The following is an 18462-nucleotide window of genomic DNA, read 5'->3' as shown; positions in this document are numbered from 1 at the left end:
ACTCTATCCCTAAAGTAATGATTACAAATAATGATCTCTAGTATATCACAACGCCACACTTGTAACAATTACAATTAATTTAATACATGTTCTCCTAACTCAACAGTTTGTTTTGCCAGCTGTCCCTTTTAGTCAATTCGATTATTGTTTTTGGTCTGTTTGATTTCTCAAGGGTACCTACCATAAATGATCCTTTTGTATTTTGCTGTGAACAGTAAGAGATAATAAAATATATATCTCTATATTCCACTTTTTTCTTCTCTCTAAGATGGTATCTAGAGCCATCTTTCCTCGCGGCAACTTTCAATTTCTTTTTCAATTGTGGTTCTCACTTTTTGTTGTGGCTACAACTCCTACTGTCTCCACACCTTACTCCTTTCCCGTTTCTCTTGTTGAGAAACTCTACAACTCCAACTATCTTCATTGACGTCAACAAGTTGAACCCATTACCAAATCAGATAGGCTTCAAGTATTTGTTGCTAACCCTACGATTTCTCCACAGTATCCAGATGATAAGGATCACTATGTTGACCATATGAATAGTGCATATGAAGTGTGGGAAGTTCAGGATCAAATGCTTTTTACATTGCTTCAATCAATGTTATCAAAGTTAATTCTCTCTTGCATTATTGGCGACACACTTCTATCAGGTTTTGGGCACAATTCATGAGTACTTTTATCTTTAGATAAAGTTCCTGCGTGACAACTTCATACTGACGTTCAATGCAGGTGTAATTAACCTTGTTCTCGTTGAAGATCTACCACCAAAATATGCACTCGTTGAAAGCCATTGCATGACTTCTTCTATTGCTGAAGTGGAGGCTCTCCTTGTTGCTTAAAAATCATGCGCCATCTAGTTTAAAAATGTTGAGAATAAAGAAGATAGGGATTGAGATTAATCTCCCTCGTGTATAAACCACACATAGGGTAATCTATTTATAATAGAGAGAGGTACAAGTAAAAAGAGTAACTGAAAATAAAAAGATTAAATAGAAGATATTGTTTGATATTGTGGTTATCAATATCTAACAATATCTTAATAATATCAAACTATATCTAACACTCCCCCTCAAGCTGGAGCATACAAATCGTATGTGCCAAGCTTGTTACAAATATAATCAATTCTAGGCCCCCGTAAAGACTTCGTAAAAATATCTGCTAACTGATCACTTGAGTTAACAAACTCAGTCTTGATGTCTCCAGACATAACCTTTTCCCGAACGAAATGACAATCAATCTCAATGTGTTTAGTCCTCTCATGAAAGACAGGATTAGAGCTAATATGAAGGGCAGCCTGATTGTCACACACAAGTGTCATTTGAGTAATATCTCCAAATTGTAACTCTTGAAGCAATTGCTTGAGCCAAACAAGTTCACAGGCAGCTGAGGCCATAGCTCTATATTCTGCTTCTGCACTAGATCTTGCTACAACACTCTGTTTCTTACTTTTCCACGAGATCAAGTTACCACCAATGGAGACACAATACCCAGATGTAGATCTTCTATCAGAAGGAGATCCTGCCCAATCAGCATCTGAATAGCAAACAACTCTTGTATGGTTATTAGAACCATATAACAATCCTTTTCCAGGAGATTTTTTAATATACTACAAGATGCGAATGACTGCATTCCAATGATCTTCACATGGAGAATTAAGAAATTGGCTTACCACACTGACTGCAAAGGAAATGTCAGGACGAGTAACGGTAAGATAATTCAATTTCCCAACCAATCGTCTATACTGCTCAGGATCAGATATAGGCTCCCCCTGATTTGGTGGAAGTTTAGTATTGGGATCCATGAGTGTATCAACAGACTTTGAACTCATCAACCCAGTTTCCTCCAGAATATCCATGGCATACTTTCTTTGAGATATAACAATACCATCATTGGACTGTGCCACCTCAATACCCAAGAAATATCTGAGTTTGCCAAGATTTTTGGTCTGAAAATGGTGACAGATATATTGTTTCAACTGAGAGATGCCATGGTTGTTACTCCCTGTAAGAACGATGTCATCAACATATACTATCAAGTAAACACATCCAGCATTCGAGTGTTGATAAAAAACTGAATGATCTGTTTCACACCGAGTCATACCAAATTGTTGAACAACATTGCTAAACTTTCCAAACCAGGCCCTAGGAGATTGTTTTAGGCCATATAGTGATTTGCGAATACGACATACCATCCCAGAAGACTCCCCCTGAACAACAAACCCAGGAGGTTGCTCCATATAGATTTCCTCTTGCAAATCATCATTGAGGAAAGCATTTTTAACATCCAGTTGATAAAGAGGCCATTGTTTAAGAGCAGCCATGGCGATAAATAAACGAACAGAAGCCATCTTTGCCACGAGGGAAAAAGTATCTCCATAATCCAACCCAAAAATTTGAGTATAACCTTTGGCTACAAGACGAGCTTTGAGGCGATCAATAGTACCATCAAGTCCAACTTTGATAACAAACACCTACCTGCAACCAACAACAGATTTCCCAGACGGCAACGGGACCAGTTCCCAAGTTCCACTATTATGAAGAGCACTTAATTCATCTGCCATGGCCTGACGCCAACCAGGATAGGCTAAAGCGTCACGGACAGTTTTTGGAATGGTCACAGAAGAAAGAGAGGAAAGACATGTATAAAAAGGTAATGACAAGCGATGATAATTCAAAGCAATATAATGGGGAGAGGGATTATGGGTAGAACGCATACCTTTTCGGAGGGCAATGGGAAGGTCAGACTCAGGTGTTAGAGCTGGAGGAGACAGAGTAGTTGGCACTGGAGTGGAGTCACATGGTGGTGGTTGTGATCATTACGGCGACTATAAACCTGAAGAGGTGGTGGAGGAGCAGGTGACTGTGGAGCAGGAACCGAGGGTGAAGAAGACAGAGTAAGAGGGTCACAAACAATAGGAACATTAAAGGTATTAGAAGAGTTGTCAGGATTGGATGGAGTCAGAGGTGAAGATTGACTCTTAAAATAAAGGGAGAACTCATTAAAGGTGGCATCTGCAGACACAAAATAACGGTTAAAAAAAGGAGAAAAACATTTGTATCCTCTTTGTGATCTTGTAAACCCTAAGAAAACACACTTATGTGATCTAGGAGAAAGCTTGTCAAGACCAGGACTAAAATTATGAACAAAACATGTAGACCCGAAAACTCTTGAAGGTAAGGGATGAAGAGGTTCATGAGGGAATAAAATGGAGTGAGGTATGTTATTCTTTAAAACCGAAGAAGGCATACGATTAATGAGATAACAGGCAGTAAGAATGGCATCACCCCAGAAATGTTCAGGAACCTCGCCATGAATTAAAAGAGTGCGAGTGGTTTCCATAAGATGTCTATTTTTACGTTCAGCTACACCATTTTGTTGAGGGGTATATGCACAAGAAGTTTGATGTAGAATGCCGTGAGAAGCCATAAATTGTTTGAAAGAATGAGAAAGATATTCACGGCCATTATCACTACGCAAAACTCTAATAGAAACACCGAACTGAGTTTTAATTTCATTAAAAAAAGATTGAAAGATATGAAATAATTCCGAACGATGTTTCATTAGAAATAACCAAGTGCATCTGGAGTAATCATCAATGAAAGTAACAAAGTATTGAAAACCTAAGGTAGACTTAACGCGGCTAGGACCCCAAATGTCAGAGTGAACCAAGGCAAAAGGGGACGAAGCATCACGTGTGACACTACGAGGAAAAGAAGTACGAGTATGCTTGCCTAATTGACACGACTCACAATCCAAACGAGACAACTTGGACAAGGCAGGGACAAGCTGTTGTAACTTGGCAAGGCTTGGATGACCTAACTGAGCATGAATAAGAGAGGGAGACTCCATAACTGCACCAACGTGTGTAGAGGGACGGAGATGATAAAGACCATGAGACTCATATCCTATGCCAATCACCTGTTTCGAACTACGATCCTGTAAACATACAGAATTATTGGTAGAAGAAACAACACAATCAAGAGAACGAGTTAGGCGATTGATGGACAACAGGTTAAAAGGAGACCTAGGGACATAAAGAACATTATCAATGGTTAAAGAAGGAAAAAGTTTAACAGTGCCAACACCATGAGATGAGACTCTAGAACCATCAGCCAGTGTAACAAAAGGTAAAGGATTAGTAGAGGATAAAGAAGAGAACAAAGATTTGTTACCAGTAATATGATTAGTGGCTCCTGAATCAAAAACCCAAGGACCAGGAGAAGAAGATTGAGTCAGACCAACAAAAGATGTACCTGTGTGAGCAACAGATGCAGTGGAACTAGAAAACTGTTGATCCTTATACCATTTGAGAAATGTGTTGTACATAACAAGTATATCGGATGAAACAGAAGAGAGCTCAGAACTGAAAGAGGCAGCGGAAGACGCCATAGAGGAACTGGAAGACACGCGGCTTCGAATGGCGTGTGAGGGATGATCAAAACTGTATGGTCGCCGGTCGGAACTAACACTCCGATGACGACAACGGTGGTGGCGACTTCGGCAGTGGCTCTGGCGGCGACTCCGGCGACGGCTCCGGAAGAGGCTCCGGCGACGGCTCCGGCAGCGGCTCCGGCGACTACTCCGGCGACGAATCCCGCGGCGGCGCCGGCAGTGGCGCCGGCGGCTCCGGTGGCAGCAGCGGCGATGGCGGCAGAGGCGGAGGCAGCGATAGCGGAAAAAAAAAACCTTAAGCTCTAGATACCATGTTGAGAATAAAGAAGATAGGGATTGAGATTAATCTCCCTTGTGTATAAACCACACATAGGGTAATCTATTTATAATAGAGAGAGGTACAAGTAAAAAGAGTAACTGAAAATAAAAAGATTAAATAGAAGATATTGTTGTATATTGTGGTTATCAATATCTAACAATATCTTAATAATATCAAACTATATCTAACAAAAATGAAATTGTTGTCTCCTTCTACTAACTACACTCTAGGATATGTACCACCCAACTCTCACTACCAATTTTGAATGCCAATTCTATTTGAATTATGGTGTCACACACTGCCATCATTTCACTGTAGTGAAGATTGAGATTTTACTCGTAAAATCGTATGAGCCTACGATTTTGCGTTGTATTTCTGTTTCAAATCTCAAGTATGATCATGGCCCAACAAAATTGTACGTATCGTCAAACAGAATTGTGAAATTGTGTGGATAGCAGTTGTTTTTGTATTGTCTGCTGCATCCCCTATTCACTTTTTTGGGTGCATGGACTCAGTTCAAATAAAACATAAATCTAATTAAAAGTTAATGCATTAAAAAAATTCACCTTGTTATGCGTGTTGTCAGTCACAACACCACCCAATTAAAAATTAATACAACTAAAATTCACCTTTTATTTTGTAGGTGCAACACTTTTGAGCATTCTTGCTGAATGGGGGTTTCAATTAAAACAAAATTCAGTCCCAATTAAAAGTTAAGGGTGCTTTTTGTGGCACCGTTCACTTTTTTCCCTGAATGAGTTTCAATTAAAATAAAACCCACTTAAAGCCCTTATAACTTACAAATATCTTCTCTTCTTCTCATGGAACTTGCATTGGTTAGATGTAGGTGCATATCTTTTCCCAAATCCAATTAAATGTAAAATTAAGAAATTCAGCATTTGCACAAGTTCACCTAACGTGCATCTCTTCTCACGAAATTTAAAAACCTCAATCACAAACTCAAGTCATCGTAGGGGTGTACACGCACGTACACATATACACACATACATATACACACACACACACACACACATATACACACACATACATATATATATATATATATATATATATATATATTATATTTTGTAGAAAGTAAAATCTAATATTCGTGTTAGGATCCCATGATTTACAATTTTGTGAACCCTTCACGATCTTAACCATAATCTCAACCTACCTTGCATCATTTTATTCTAAAGGGCTGACGCATTATCAACCCCATGAGTCTCTTCTATATAATCCTTCAACACTTCAACTTGCATAGTTAAATTCTTCTTAGTCCAAGACCAAAACTCCTGAGACCTGGGTGAACCCTAATGTAAAGAATTTCAATCAGGATACTAATTTAGACCTCCCTATGTTTGCTACCACTTCTTTTCAAGGTGGTGTTAATTCTACATGGATTTGTGATTCTACTGCCTCTTTTCATGTCTTTTATGAGAACTTGTCTCTTAAAAGCTTCATCTTTCTTTGTTTTGTTTTGTCCATTTATTTTTTATTTCATTAGTTTATCATATTTTGCTTTCTGTTGTTAATAGTTTATTTTAATTTCATAATTTCATTCAGGTGTTCTGTGTAGTTGGAGATATTTCTTTATTGCATGATACAAATGGCTTGGCAATTTTGAAGCAGCGGTAGGAAACTATCTACCAAATTTTTCTTTTCGTACAATATTTTTGTATTCTTTTGGTAATGCTTGTTAATAGAGTATTGTTATATATTTTTTCTGTTAGCTATATAGTCTCATTTTATACAGGGTAATTTGGATCCATGTATTTATTTTTCTATATCTAGTTTCCTTGGGTAATTGATACACATGGTTCACTCCAAATCATGTGAGAACAAATTTAGTGGTTATGTGAAGGACTTCGGAAGAAACAAAGACTTGAGAATAATAAAATGGAATTAGAATGAATTTTAGTGAGTGAATTTCCCTTTCTTAGTATTTCATATTTATAACAACTTTAGATACGCCAAATACAATGTATGAGAGGGAAGAGAAGAGAATTTGAAAAGATTTATCTAGGAACTATGTCCAACACAAAGGACATAGCACCTTTAAAATAAATTTTATTTAAGACTATTTATTTTAACAGTCCCCCTTAAGCTGGGGGAATACAAGTTGTATGTGTCATATTTGGAACAAATATACCCAATTTGAGGTCCTTAAGGATTTTGTTTGTACATCTGTAAGTTGATCATTTGATCTGATAAACTCAATGCATATTTCCTTGGACAACAACTTTTCTCAAATAAAATGACAACCAATTTCAATGTGTTTAGTCCTCTCATGAAACATTAGATAAGAAGCAATGTGGAGAGCATCTAGTTATCATAATACATCTTCATTGGCTGAATCTCACAGAAATCTAATTCTTGGAGGAAGTGTATTACCCAAATAAGCTCACAGAAGAGTGATGCCATTGTTCAATACTTAGCTTCACCAAAGCATCGGGCAACAACATCTTCCAAGAGATAATATTTCCTCCAAGCAAAACAAAATATCTTATGGTAGAATGTCTATCTATAGGAAAACCTACCCAATAAGCATCACAATACCCAAAGATTTGGGTATTTCTTTACCCTTTTAAAGCAGTCCTTCTTGTGGAGTCTTTTTTAAGATACCTTAGAATATGAAGGACAACATTCCAATAATCACTAAAAGGATTTTGCATGAATTGACTCACAATACCAATTACAAAAAAAGATCTAGTCTAGTAATAGTGAGATAAATAAGTTTTTCGAACCAGTCTTCTATCTCCTTTTGGATAAGAGAAAACTTATTGTTAGACTCTAGAGGATGTGTCGGTAAAACTATGTGTTCTCTCGTGGAGAATTCTGTCATATATATATTGAATACATACATATTTGTTGTCCATTAAAATATCTAAACTGTCAAATATACAATTACCCCACAATATATATCCTAATAAAAGTGAATAATATTTACAATACAAAATTAGCATAGATTTTGCTGGTTTTGATGACGAAATAATTGCCAATCACACGTAATTAACTCCATTGACATCCCCCCTCAAATTGATACTGGTAAGTTGACCAGCATCAATTTGCCAACTAGGAAATTATGACGCTTTCGAGTCAATGATTTGGTGAGGATGTTTGCAATCCGAATAGAGGTTGAAACATTAAGAAGAGTGATAATTCGGCGATCATAGGCGCCTCGGATGGGGTGACAATCAACTTTTATTTGCTTTGTTCGTCCATGGTAAACTGGATTAGCTGCAATTTGGATGGCACGTGTGTTATCAACGTGTCATGGGGTCGGTTGGGATGGAGAGAATCCAAGCTCAGTGAGAAGATCTCGCAGCCAAATTATTTCAGAGCACGCAGCAAACATGGCACGATACTTAGCTTCAGTAGAGGATTTAGAGACAAAATCTTGTTTCTTAAATGGGAGCATTGCCCAAAAACATACACCAACAAGTAGTAGATCGCCTCGTATTGGACATCTTGCCCAATCAGCATCGCTGTAAGCTTGGAGAGTCATAGGTGAACCAGTGGGAAAAAATAAACCACGATGAAAAGTGTCAAGGAGATAACGGAGAATTTGGTGCACTACGGAAAGGTGGAAATGTCTAGGAGATTGCATGAACTTACTCACTGTGTGGACAGCAAAAGAAATATCTAGACGAGTGATGGTGAGGTGTATAAGACTACCAACCATGATGTGTGGACAGCAAAAGTAGGATCTTCAAGAAGTACACCTCCATCTCGTCTAAATTTGACATCAAGTTCCATGGGAGTGTCAACAGATGTGGATTTAGTGAGGCTGGCTAGCGCAATCAAATCATGAATATATTTGTGTTGATTTACAAATATGCCAGTGGGTGCATAACGCACCTCTAAACCCAAGAAGTAATTGAGTCGACCAAGGTCTTTCATGTGGAAAGTTGAATGCAGCAATGTTTTAAGTCGAGAAATAGCCTCGTCATCAGAACTGGTCATCACAATAGCATCCACATAAGCAAGGAGTATGACAATTCCTTTAGAAGTCCTTTGGAGAAGAAGAGATGGATCATATTGACTTTGGGTAAAGGAGAAACCAAGTAGTGTGTATCAAAACTTTTCAAACCATACGCGTGGTGCCTGTTTCAGACCTTATAATGAGCGTTTTAGTCTACAAACACTATTAAGTGGTGTAGGCGTACCAGTAGGAAGTTTGATGTAAACTTCTTCCTTGAGGTCTCCCTAAAGAAAAGCGTTTTTGACGTCCATTCGATGTAAGGACCAAGAGTGAGGCGCAACTAGTGCTAGAATAGTGCGAACAATAGTCATCTTGGCTACCGGTGCGAAGATCTTATCATAGTCAAGTCCATACTCTTGTTTATTGCCCAACACAACCAACCGAGCTTGGTGATGATCAATTGATCCATCCGAACAAAGTTTATGGAAAAGACAAATTTGTTGCCCAAAGGTTTAGTAGAGGGAGGACATGGCACAACATCCCATAAATTTAAAGAAAAAAGAAAAAAGAAAGAAAAAAAAATGAAAAAAAAGCAGACTTGACGGTGGCTAGCGGCGGTGGTGGGAACTAGCAGCAATAGTGGTTGACTGTGACAGCAGGTGCAGTGACAGTAGATGCAAGTGGTATATGGTCTGGTGTAGTAACGTGAAGAATGTGGTTTGATTTCTGTAGAATATAAAAACCTTAAGGTGAAAGGAAAATCTACTGCTATGTGGTTGGGTGGCTGTTGCAGTAATTTGGTAAAACAATAAAATAGGGTAAAAGAAGAACAAACAATAAAATAGGGTAAAAGAAGAACAACACGTTCACAATGTTTAAATAAACACTTTAGTGGGCCAGGCACATTGACCACAAGAGATGTGAATTAAATTAGGGTTTCTAATCTTCTTTCTCTCACTTCTCTCACACACCACGCACAGGCTGTCGTTCTGCAGATTTCTTCTCCTTTACTCTCAAGATCTCATTTCTTTTTGTTTTTTCATTCCGATTTTTTCTCCTCAACCGCGATGCCACCGCCACCCGCCATGTTAAAAGCAGCCGCCATGGGCCGCCATCAAAAATCCGATTTGCCTCCGCCTTATTGTGTTGGGAGGCCGGGAAACCGTTGCCGGTTTCCGCCATGGTGCCACCATGGCCGATATTTAACAACAATGCTATGGACCATATCAAAAGGTTTTCCTACAATTGATTTATGTTTTTGAAATGGTAAAATTTTATTTTTGCCAAGCTTACAAGAAATACAATCAAATTGAACAACATGAAGAGGTGGAGAATTTTTTTTCCTAAGAAAATCAGAGCATAGCATGAAGGACGTGTGAATTTGGATGTCCAAGACGCTTATGCCACAAATGGTAATCTAAATGAGCAGAATTAGAAGAAATAAAAGGTAAGCTACAACTAGAAGACAAAGGTAAATGAAGAGGAAAAAGACATCCAACTTTAGGCCCCTTCGCAATCATCTTCCTTGATCGTTGATCCTGCACAAGACAACCAGAGTGTGAGAATTCGACACAACAATTGTTGTCAACTAATTGACCAATAGAAATGAGATTAGTAATGAGGCCAGGAGCGGCAAAGACATCGGTGAGAGAAGAAGAAATATCACCAATATTTGTTATAGGCAAATGATTTCCATTAGCAGTATGAATCGTGAGATTTCTAGGATATTTGGTGGAATTAGTAAAGAGTTGGGGATTGTTGGTCATATGGTTCGAGGCACTAGAATCAAAGTACCAAAAGGGAGACATGGAAATTATTTTACCTAAAATGCCCAAAGCAGAAAATGCAAAAATTATCATTTGTTGAACCATCTCAGGGGTCAAAGGTTGAGTAGAGGCAGGAGCAAATTGTTGAACAGAAGCTGCTGGAGTAGAAAGCCGTGGCAGATTTCTTGGGCGGCCTCGTGGGACAATCTTTAGGAATGTGCCCATTTTTTTGCAGTAATTACAAAATTTGTGAACATAATTGGAAGCGTAATGATTAAACTTCTTGCAATAAAAGAATTGGAGAGCGCTCACAAAAACATTGGTGGCTGGACTTTACCAACGTAGGCCACGGGAGCAAGTGTTGATTGTTGGTTCATGGTTGGTTGTGCCCATTTCTTTGTATTTGTACAAATTGTAGTATTGTTTTTTGTGTTCTTGAACAATTGTGAACATTAGACATCTCAGTATCTGACACATAAATAAGTCAGTGTATTTGTTATTGAATGTAGTGTGAATAATATACACAGAATCATTCATTGTTATTTTCTCTCTTCTCTCTATTCCAATTGTCTTGAAGTACTTGGAATACTCAGTGAAAGTGACATCATCTGAAATGAAATAGTAGCAGTTAATCTGGGAGGCTTGGATTAATCCTACATCTGGATACCTTGTTGAAATAGAAGAGAAAGAGGCATAGGCTGAAGAAGCCCTAGTGTTTTATGGAGCATTTATGGTTATGTATTTATAAATAGGAAAATGCAAAGTGATGGGCCCTAAGCTCGTTATATCTAACAGTTTTAATAACAAAAATATGATAAGCTGAAAGGGAAACATCTAACAGCCTCAAACTTTTTGATTAAACCATCAATTTCCTTAATTTTGAATACCCACTTAGTTAGTCTATTGGGAAGAAGGAACACAAGAGTCTAGTTATTACTTTTCAGTAAGGCCTCATAATTTTTCCTCATAGTAGCAGTCTTTCAAAGCTTGCTTAGCACTCCTTCGCTCCCTCATTTTTGGAGACGGTCAATCTGCTTCACTATATGGTTTTAATAATTGTACTGTAAGTTTAATGAATTTTTAGGTATTTGGCCTTTTGCATAATGGTATGAACATTTATGTTCAGATCAGAGATAATCTTGATAGTGTGTATTTTTTAGTCATAAAATTATTTATTGTCTATGAAGATACGTATTGTTCAACAAAGCTATCCTATTGCAACTTTTACTTTCATGAAGCATAGCTAACGTTCTGAAAACATGCCAACTAGGAAATTGCGGAAACCGATGACAATTCTTGTGGTTAATAATCATGGAGGAGCAATTTTCAGTAATCTTCCTTTGGCAGATAAAGTTGAAACATCCATAATGCATCAATACTTCTACACGTCTCACAACATTTCAATACGTGAACTATGCATGGCACATGGGTATGATTCCTAACTTTGGGCATGAATTATGTGAAAAATGTTTTTTATCATTGGTATTTTAGTTTTCTTTGTGCCATATCCAATCTAAGGGTGTGTTTGGGGCAACTTCAATAATTAGATTACTTCAATAATCAATTATATGTACAATCAATTATTGTTCTAACTGATTATAATCACAATTCGTTTTTGTTTAGGTAAATGTGCTGAAAAGTGGTTTTAAGATAATTAATTTTTTTTGCATGCTAAGAAAACAGGTTTACCTAAGAAAGACTATGTATGAGGCTGTAAGGGATTGGGAAATAATCATAAGTTATACAAACTTCAAATTCATGAAAATAACTTATTTGGTGGAAAATGTTTTGAATTTAGTTGAGTTCAGAGCTAAGGTCACACAAGAAGCTTTCTCTGTTTACGATTGGCAAGGGCAACCACTGCTTTGTGTTAAATACACAGTCTAGTTGTGGGGGTTGATAAGGTCTGAAGCTACTTCGTCAATAATCTTGGGTGGAACACATGTTTTCTCGAAGTTGGTTGGCACATATGTGTTTGGGATGCTGAACATGCAGTACTGTTGAGCGAAATTGTTGTGAAAAACTGCAAAGATTGATGAGTTTGAGCCCTCAATTTGGTTAGGTAGAAATTAAACAAATTTGGATTTTCCACTAAGTTTATTTATGTGCTGTCTCTCTCTCTACTGTGACTTTAAATCTTTACTATGTCTTTAAAATATATTAGTTGACACTGATTTTTATGTTTTAAAATACATTAAAAATAATTATAATATATCAACATCAGTGCATTTTTAATGCTTAGCAGAGGACGGTACCAAAAATCCTAGTAGAGAATTTGGACTAAATTAAACATGGGGCCATTTGAGTTGGAGAATTCCAATGAGCACCGGTATTGCTGGATAGTTTGCTAATCTTGGGTGCAAGTGACGTTTTTGTTTTAGAATTCAATTGTTTCCTAGGATCAAACTACACTATGGGAGGTGGGAAGTTATGCTTATTTCTAGAATTGGAGGTGCCTTTTGTTCGGAAGTTATGTTTAAATTTGGAACTTGGGGTGCCTTGAGAGGTGTAATTTGTTTAACTGTCACAGCTCCTTTCCAAAAAGCCAAACTTTGTATTTTGATTGATACTTGCATCTTGACTTTCTCATTGCAGTGAAAAGTTGTGTTGTTCCAATGTATCTTTTCAGTAAGACAAATGGATTGTGTAATTAGTTCATCACTCTTGAGATGTTAAAGTTTTTTTAGAGCAAAGAAGTTATGCAAAAAATCTAATGTATAAAGAGAATTCTCAGTTTGATTGAAATGTGAAAAATTCAATAGTATAATGAGCTGAGCCTCTATTGATAGAGGGCCAGTAAAGCCATAAGGTAACTGATATGTCAATATCAACTGATTGAAAGACAGTGGAAGCTGAAATCTAAAGGGAAAAAGGTAAAAGCTTTGCTATATACAGTTGAATATATTACTAGGCCTAGAATGCATAGTTGTATGGGTTGGTTCTCTCTTACAAGCAGAAATGTTATAATCTATCTACACACACACTCACACATATACATACATTAGATATTGTATTTTTGTTGCAGTTAAGCATTTACCCTAATTATTTTGATATTCAGTCTCTGCTTTACCATTGCTACCTTTTTGCTAAGGAACAAAATAATACATGTGCAGCATCAAACATTTACATGTGACGACAAAGGAAGAACTTAAGGAAGCTTTGTGTGTAGCTCAACATGAGCAAATGGACTGTATGATTGAAATTGAGAGTTCCATTGATGCCAATGCCAGTTTCCACAGGTTTGTATAGGCATTTGGTTATTTAATATTTTGACTATTATTGTCAACTCTTTGCCGACAGCTTCATATCTTGATTCAGCATTTTGAAAAAATTTGCACTCCAAACGGTTCAACACACCATGAATTATCTCTCATGGATTTCCAATGAAGGCTCTATACTTGATGAGTTTTGTTTATACAAAATTCGTAAAATACAATGTTCTAAATATAGGTGAGTTTTCCCATTACACATTCTAATGGCTAATTTATTTTGATATTCCTTTCTATTAATTTTTTTCCTTGGATTGGATGAAATGGTGCTGTGGCAGAATTGCACTTGAAGCTCCACCAACATCAGCATTTGTGGTTGATAGCTGTAAGGAATTCTATAAAGAAGGATTTATTCTATCTTTGGAGCTTGAAGATGGAAGTGTTGGTTATGGTGAGGTTGGTATTGGTTTAATGATATATCATTTCTTGTAACTTGCTTTTCATTGATGTATTGGTTTTTAATATTGTTAGAATATGTTTTATTATTTGTATTAATTATGTCAGGATTTGTGTTTTATTATTTCCTTATTTAGCATATTATAATTGCAGTGTATGATGGTATCCCTGAATCATAAGGATTTGATTGTCTAGGTGCTATTATTATATTTCCTAAAATAGGATTCTAGCCTTGTATATAGGAATTGTATTCTTAGAATAATATATTGAACAATTCTACCCTAAATTATGAGATGGTATCAGAGCTCTCAAATTCTGGGAGCCGCCTCTGACTGCACACACCAAAACCCTAGACAGCAGGCTTCATTGCTGCCACCATCCCTTTAAGGTTTCAGAACAGCCTTCATTGCTGTCAATCATTTTTTTAGGGTAGTCAGCCTTCATTGTTGTTGCTGTTGTGTTCTTCATTGTTGCTGCTGTGTGTGATAGAGGTAAACTTGATCCTAGAGCCTTAAAATGTGTTTTCATAGGATACTCATCAACCAAAAGGGATATAAATGCTATCACCCCCCATCCCAAAAATTCTTTGTGTCAAGAGATGTCACTTTCTTTGAACACCAAAGTTACTTCCACCAAGCTCATCTTCAGGGGGAGACTGCAAGAAATGAAGATGAACTCCTTATGCTCCCTGACTTAAGTTTCAGACCAGAAATAAAGACTAAAAGTGTAACAACAGAAAAGGAACTCACAAAATCCACTCAAGATGGGGCTAATGTAAGATTTGGGAAAAAATTGGTTTATACAAGGAAGACAAAAGCCATTCCAGAATTTGTGCATGTCCAACAATCCAACCCAACATTACTTGAGGTAACTACCCCTAATCCTTTAATATACACTGAATCCACTTCTGATTTTCCAAATGTACAAGAACCTGAATCCAGTTCAACACCACTTTATGAGAACCTAGATATTCCAATTGCCCTTAGGAAAGAGACTAGGAAATGTACCACCAAACCATTATACCCTCTAGCCAATTACCTATCCTTTAAAAACTTCTTACCTACCCATAAAACCTTCCTATCAAGCCTAAACACTACAACCACACCTACCTCTTTATCTGAGGTATTGAGTGATAAAAAATGGAAACAAGCCATGGATGCCGAAATGGAAGCATTCAAGAAGAATAGTACCTGGGATTTGGTTGCTCTCCCAAATGGGAAAAAACCAGTAGGGTGCAAGTGGGTATATACTATAAAATACAAGGCTGATGGATCCATTGAGAGGTACAAAGCAAGGTTAGTAGCTAAAGGATTCACTCAAACCTATGGAGTGGATTACATGGAAACATTTGCTCCAAGTGCAAAAATGAATACAGTTAGGATGATATTATCCCTAGCAGCTAATTATGATTGGAACTTGCAACAATTTGATGTTAAAAATGCCTTCCTTCATGGAGAAATTGAAGAGGAGATCTACATGGAATAGCCCCCTGGATATGGTGGAAAAACAACTGTCGACATTGTTTGCAAGCTAAAAAAGGCATTGTATGGGCTGAAACAATCACCACGAGCATGGTTTGGGATAAGTCTAGGCTTTAAACAAAGTCAAGGAGACCACACTTTGTTCATTAAACACTCTAAGTCAAGGGGAGTAACAGTGTTACTGGTTTATGTGGATGATATTATAGTGACAAGTGATGATGAGGAGGAGCAACAACGGTTAGGCCAACATCTAGCCAAGAACTTTGAAATTAAGACCTTGGGAAAATTGAAGTATTTATTGGGAATTGAAGTGACCCATTCTAAAAAGGGAATATTCATATCTCAACAAAAATACATCACTAATTTGTTAAAAGAAACTGGTAAGACAGCATGCAAGCCTGCAAGTACACCAATTGACCCAAACCTGAAATTGGGAAGCGCCGAAGAAGATACTGCAGTGGACAAGGAAATGTATCAAAGGCTAGTTGGTAGACTGATATATTTATCTCACACGAGACCTGATGTTGCATTCGCTGTGAGTCTAGTTAGCCAATTCATGCACCAACCGAAGGAGGTTCACTTACAAGCTGCACTAAGAATTGTGCAATATTTGAATGGAACCCCAGGCAAGGGAATTTTGTTTAAACGAAATGGGAATGTAAGTATGGAAGCATATACAGATGCAGACTATGCAAGGTCAATTGTGGATAGGAAGTAAACTACGGGATATTGCACTTTCCTTAGAGGGAATCTTATGACTTGGAAGAGTAAAAAACAGAACGTGGTAGCCAGATCCAGTGCTAAAGCAGAGTTCAGGGCAATGGCACAAGGGATATGTGAACTACTCTGGCTGAAGATCATCTTGGAAGACTTGAGGATAAAATTGGATGAACCAATGAAACTTTATTGTGATAACAAATTTGCTATTAGCATAGCTCATAATCTAGTGCAGCATGATAGAACCAAACATATTGAGGTTGACAGACATTTTATCAAAGAAAAATTAGACAGTGGTCTGATATGCACTCCATATGTCTCCTCACAAGAAAACCTTGTAGATATTCTAACGAAGGGGCTGATGAACAACAAGAACTTTGAGAGTATTGTTTCCAAGCTGGGAATGGAAAATACTTATTCACCAGCTTGAGGGGGAGTGTTAGAATCTGTTTTATTATTTGTATTAATTCGGTCAGGATTTGTGTTTTATTATTTCCTTATTTAGCATATTATAATTGCAGTGTATGATGGTATCCCTGAATCATAGGGATTTGATTGTCTAGGTGCTATTATTATATTTCCTAAAATAGGATTCTAGCCTTGTATATAGGAATTGTATTCTCAGAATAATATATTGAACAATTCTACCCTAAATTATGAGAAATATCATTGGGCTCTTAATCTTCTGTGGTCACCACATCTGGTCTTCTCTAGCACCGAGTCGTGTTTTCTCTGATTTGCTACTTAATCATGTTTCACTTGTCGCATCTTCTGCAATTTAATTTACTTAATCTATCAACTGTGATATGAACTATCCTAAATGAACAATACTCGTGGCCAAAAACTACTATTGTATGCAACGATGGTACACAAAAGTGGTGAGTTCTGGTGACAAGACTACAAACTCAGGCGAGAAGTTCCTATTGTATACAACAGGTGGGCTATGCCAAAGAACAAAGGGCTGGGGAATGAGATTCAGACCTGGCAGAGGCTGGAGTTCAAGGCAGATGTTCAGCACGAGCAGAGATGCATTAACCCACACTTACATTGACTTATGTTTAAGAAAGGACAAAACATTTGAGCGAAATTGTTTCATTCAGAAGCACACCTGTTTCCATGCATATATACAATATGTTGTTTTAGTTGTAACAGATTTAGTTATTTTTATCGTTGTATTAGAAAGGAGAGAGATAAAGGACCACTATGAAGTAAAGAGAGAGAACTAAAAACTATGGTTCAACTTTGACTGATTAGACGTACATAGCTACATTTAGCTATAAGTGTGACTCACTGCTGAGTTGGCACTGTAACCACCTGTTACTAACTCGTAACTAACCAAAAAAAAAAAAAAAAAAACTGTAACTAACTAAAACAGAAAACCTAAACAGAATGTATGTAACTACATTGAAATGAAACTGAATACAGTGAATACGATATCTGTAATACATTAGTGTATTCTTAAGTTTTTGGGATGGGATGACAAACAATTTATATTTATCTTGGGCTGACAAAGTTCACTTTATATTAAGTGTTGTTGGGTAAGTTACACAATGATTAAAGTACATTAACATCTACAGTTGCAAGTTCTATTAACCATGTGGTTCACTCAGGCCAAGAGTGGCTGTTATCCACAATGGAACCTGATCTGTGTTAACCAAATGAGTGGTTTGCGGGTCATCAATTTTCAATTGTTTGTACACTTTCTCATTTTGTTGTTATTTGATCTAATTCCTTTTTTCAATTTTCTTGGTTCCTTTTAAACTTTCTTAAACTTCGTCATGTTATTGGCACCAAACAGGTTGCACCCATTGGCATCCACAAGGAAAATCTGGTAGATGCTGAATATCAACTTAGGTTTCTTATCCATGTTATGGAACATGTTGATGTTAGTTGCTTCCTCTCTCTGTTGAGGGGTTCATTTTCATATTGGATATGGCATGAGTTGGGCATCATGGTAAGCTGTCTAATCTATGTTATTTAGGCAACAGTTGGAGATATTATACAAATAAAAACCTCTATTGGACCTACACCTAAAAGTTTAGATGTTTTGTTGATGAGTTTCTTCAGGTTCTATCAAATTCTTCTCTATCAAAGCAATTTTGTATGAAGAGAATAATTATAGAATAAAGATACAAAAAAAAAAATCTTTCAATATTATGCCTTGTAACCTTTCAGCTAAAATGATAGGGGAACTTCT

General features: G+C 37.0%; 1 protein-coding gene across 3 annotated transcripts in view; it reads left to right on the top strand.

The window, feature by feature from the left end:
- LOC114181785 (protein PHYLLO, chloroplastic) overlaps positions 1-18462 on the top strand; it is a 76285-nt gene that overhangs the window by 17297 nt on the left and 40526 nt on the right. For all 3 annotated transcript variants that reach the window (XM_028068342.1, XM_028068355.1, XM_028068348.1), the window contains 6 exons: positions 6278-6345; positions 11673-11831; positions 13516-13641; positions 13721-13852; positions 13950-14067; positions 18064-18219. In XM_028068342.1, coding sequence (XP_027924143.1) covers positions 6278-6345; positions 11673-11831; positions 13516-13641; positions 13721-13852; positions 13950-14067; positions 18064-18219 — 759 coding nt within the window. The remainder of the gene's footprint in view (positions 1-6277; positions 6346-11672; positions 11832-13515; positions 13642-13720; positions 13853-13949; positions 14068-18063; positions 18220-18462) is intronic.

This window comes from Vigna unguiculata, chromosome 1 (genome assembly GCF_004118075.2).
Source record: "Vigna unguiculata cultivar IT97K-499-35 chromosome 1, ASM411807v1, whole genome shotgun sequence".
In the NCBI taxonomy this organism is placed as follows: domain Eukaryota; kingdom Viridiplantae; phylum Streptophyta; class Magnoliopsida; order Fabales; family Fabaceae; genus Vigna; species Vigna unguiculata.
Note: the sequence above shows the minus strand (reverse complement) of the source record. Positions and strands in the feature narration are given on the sequence as shown.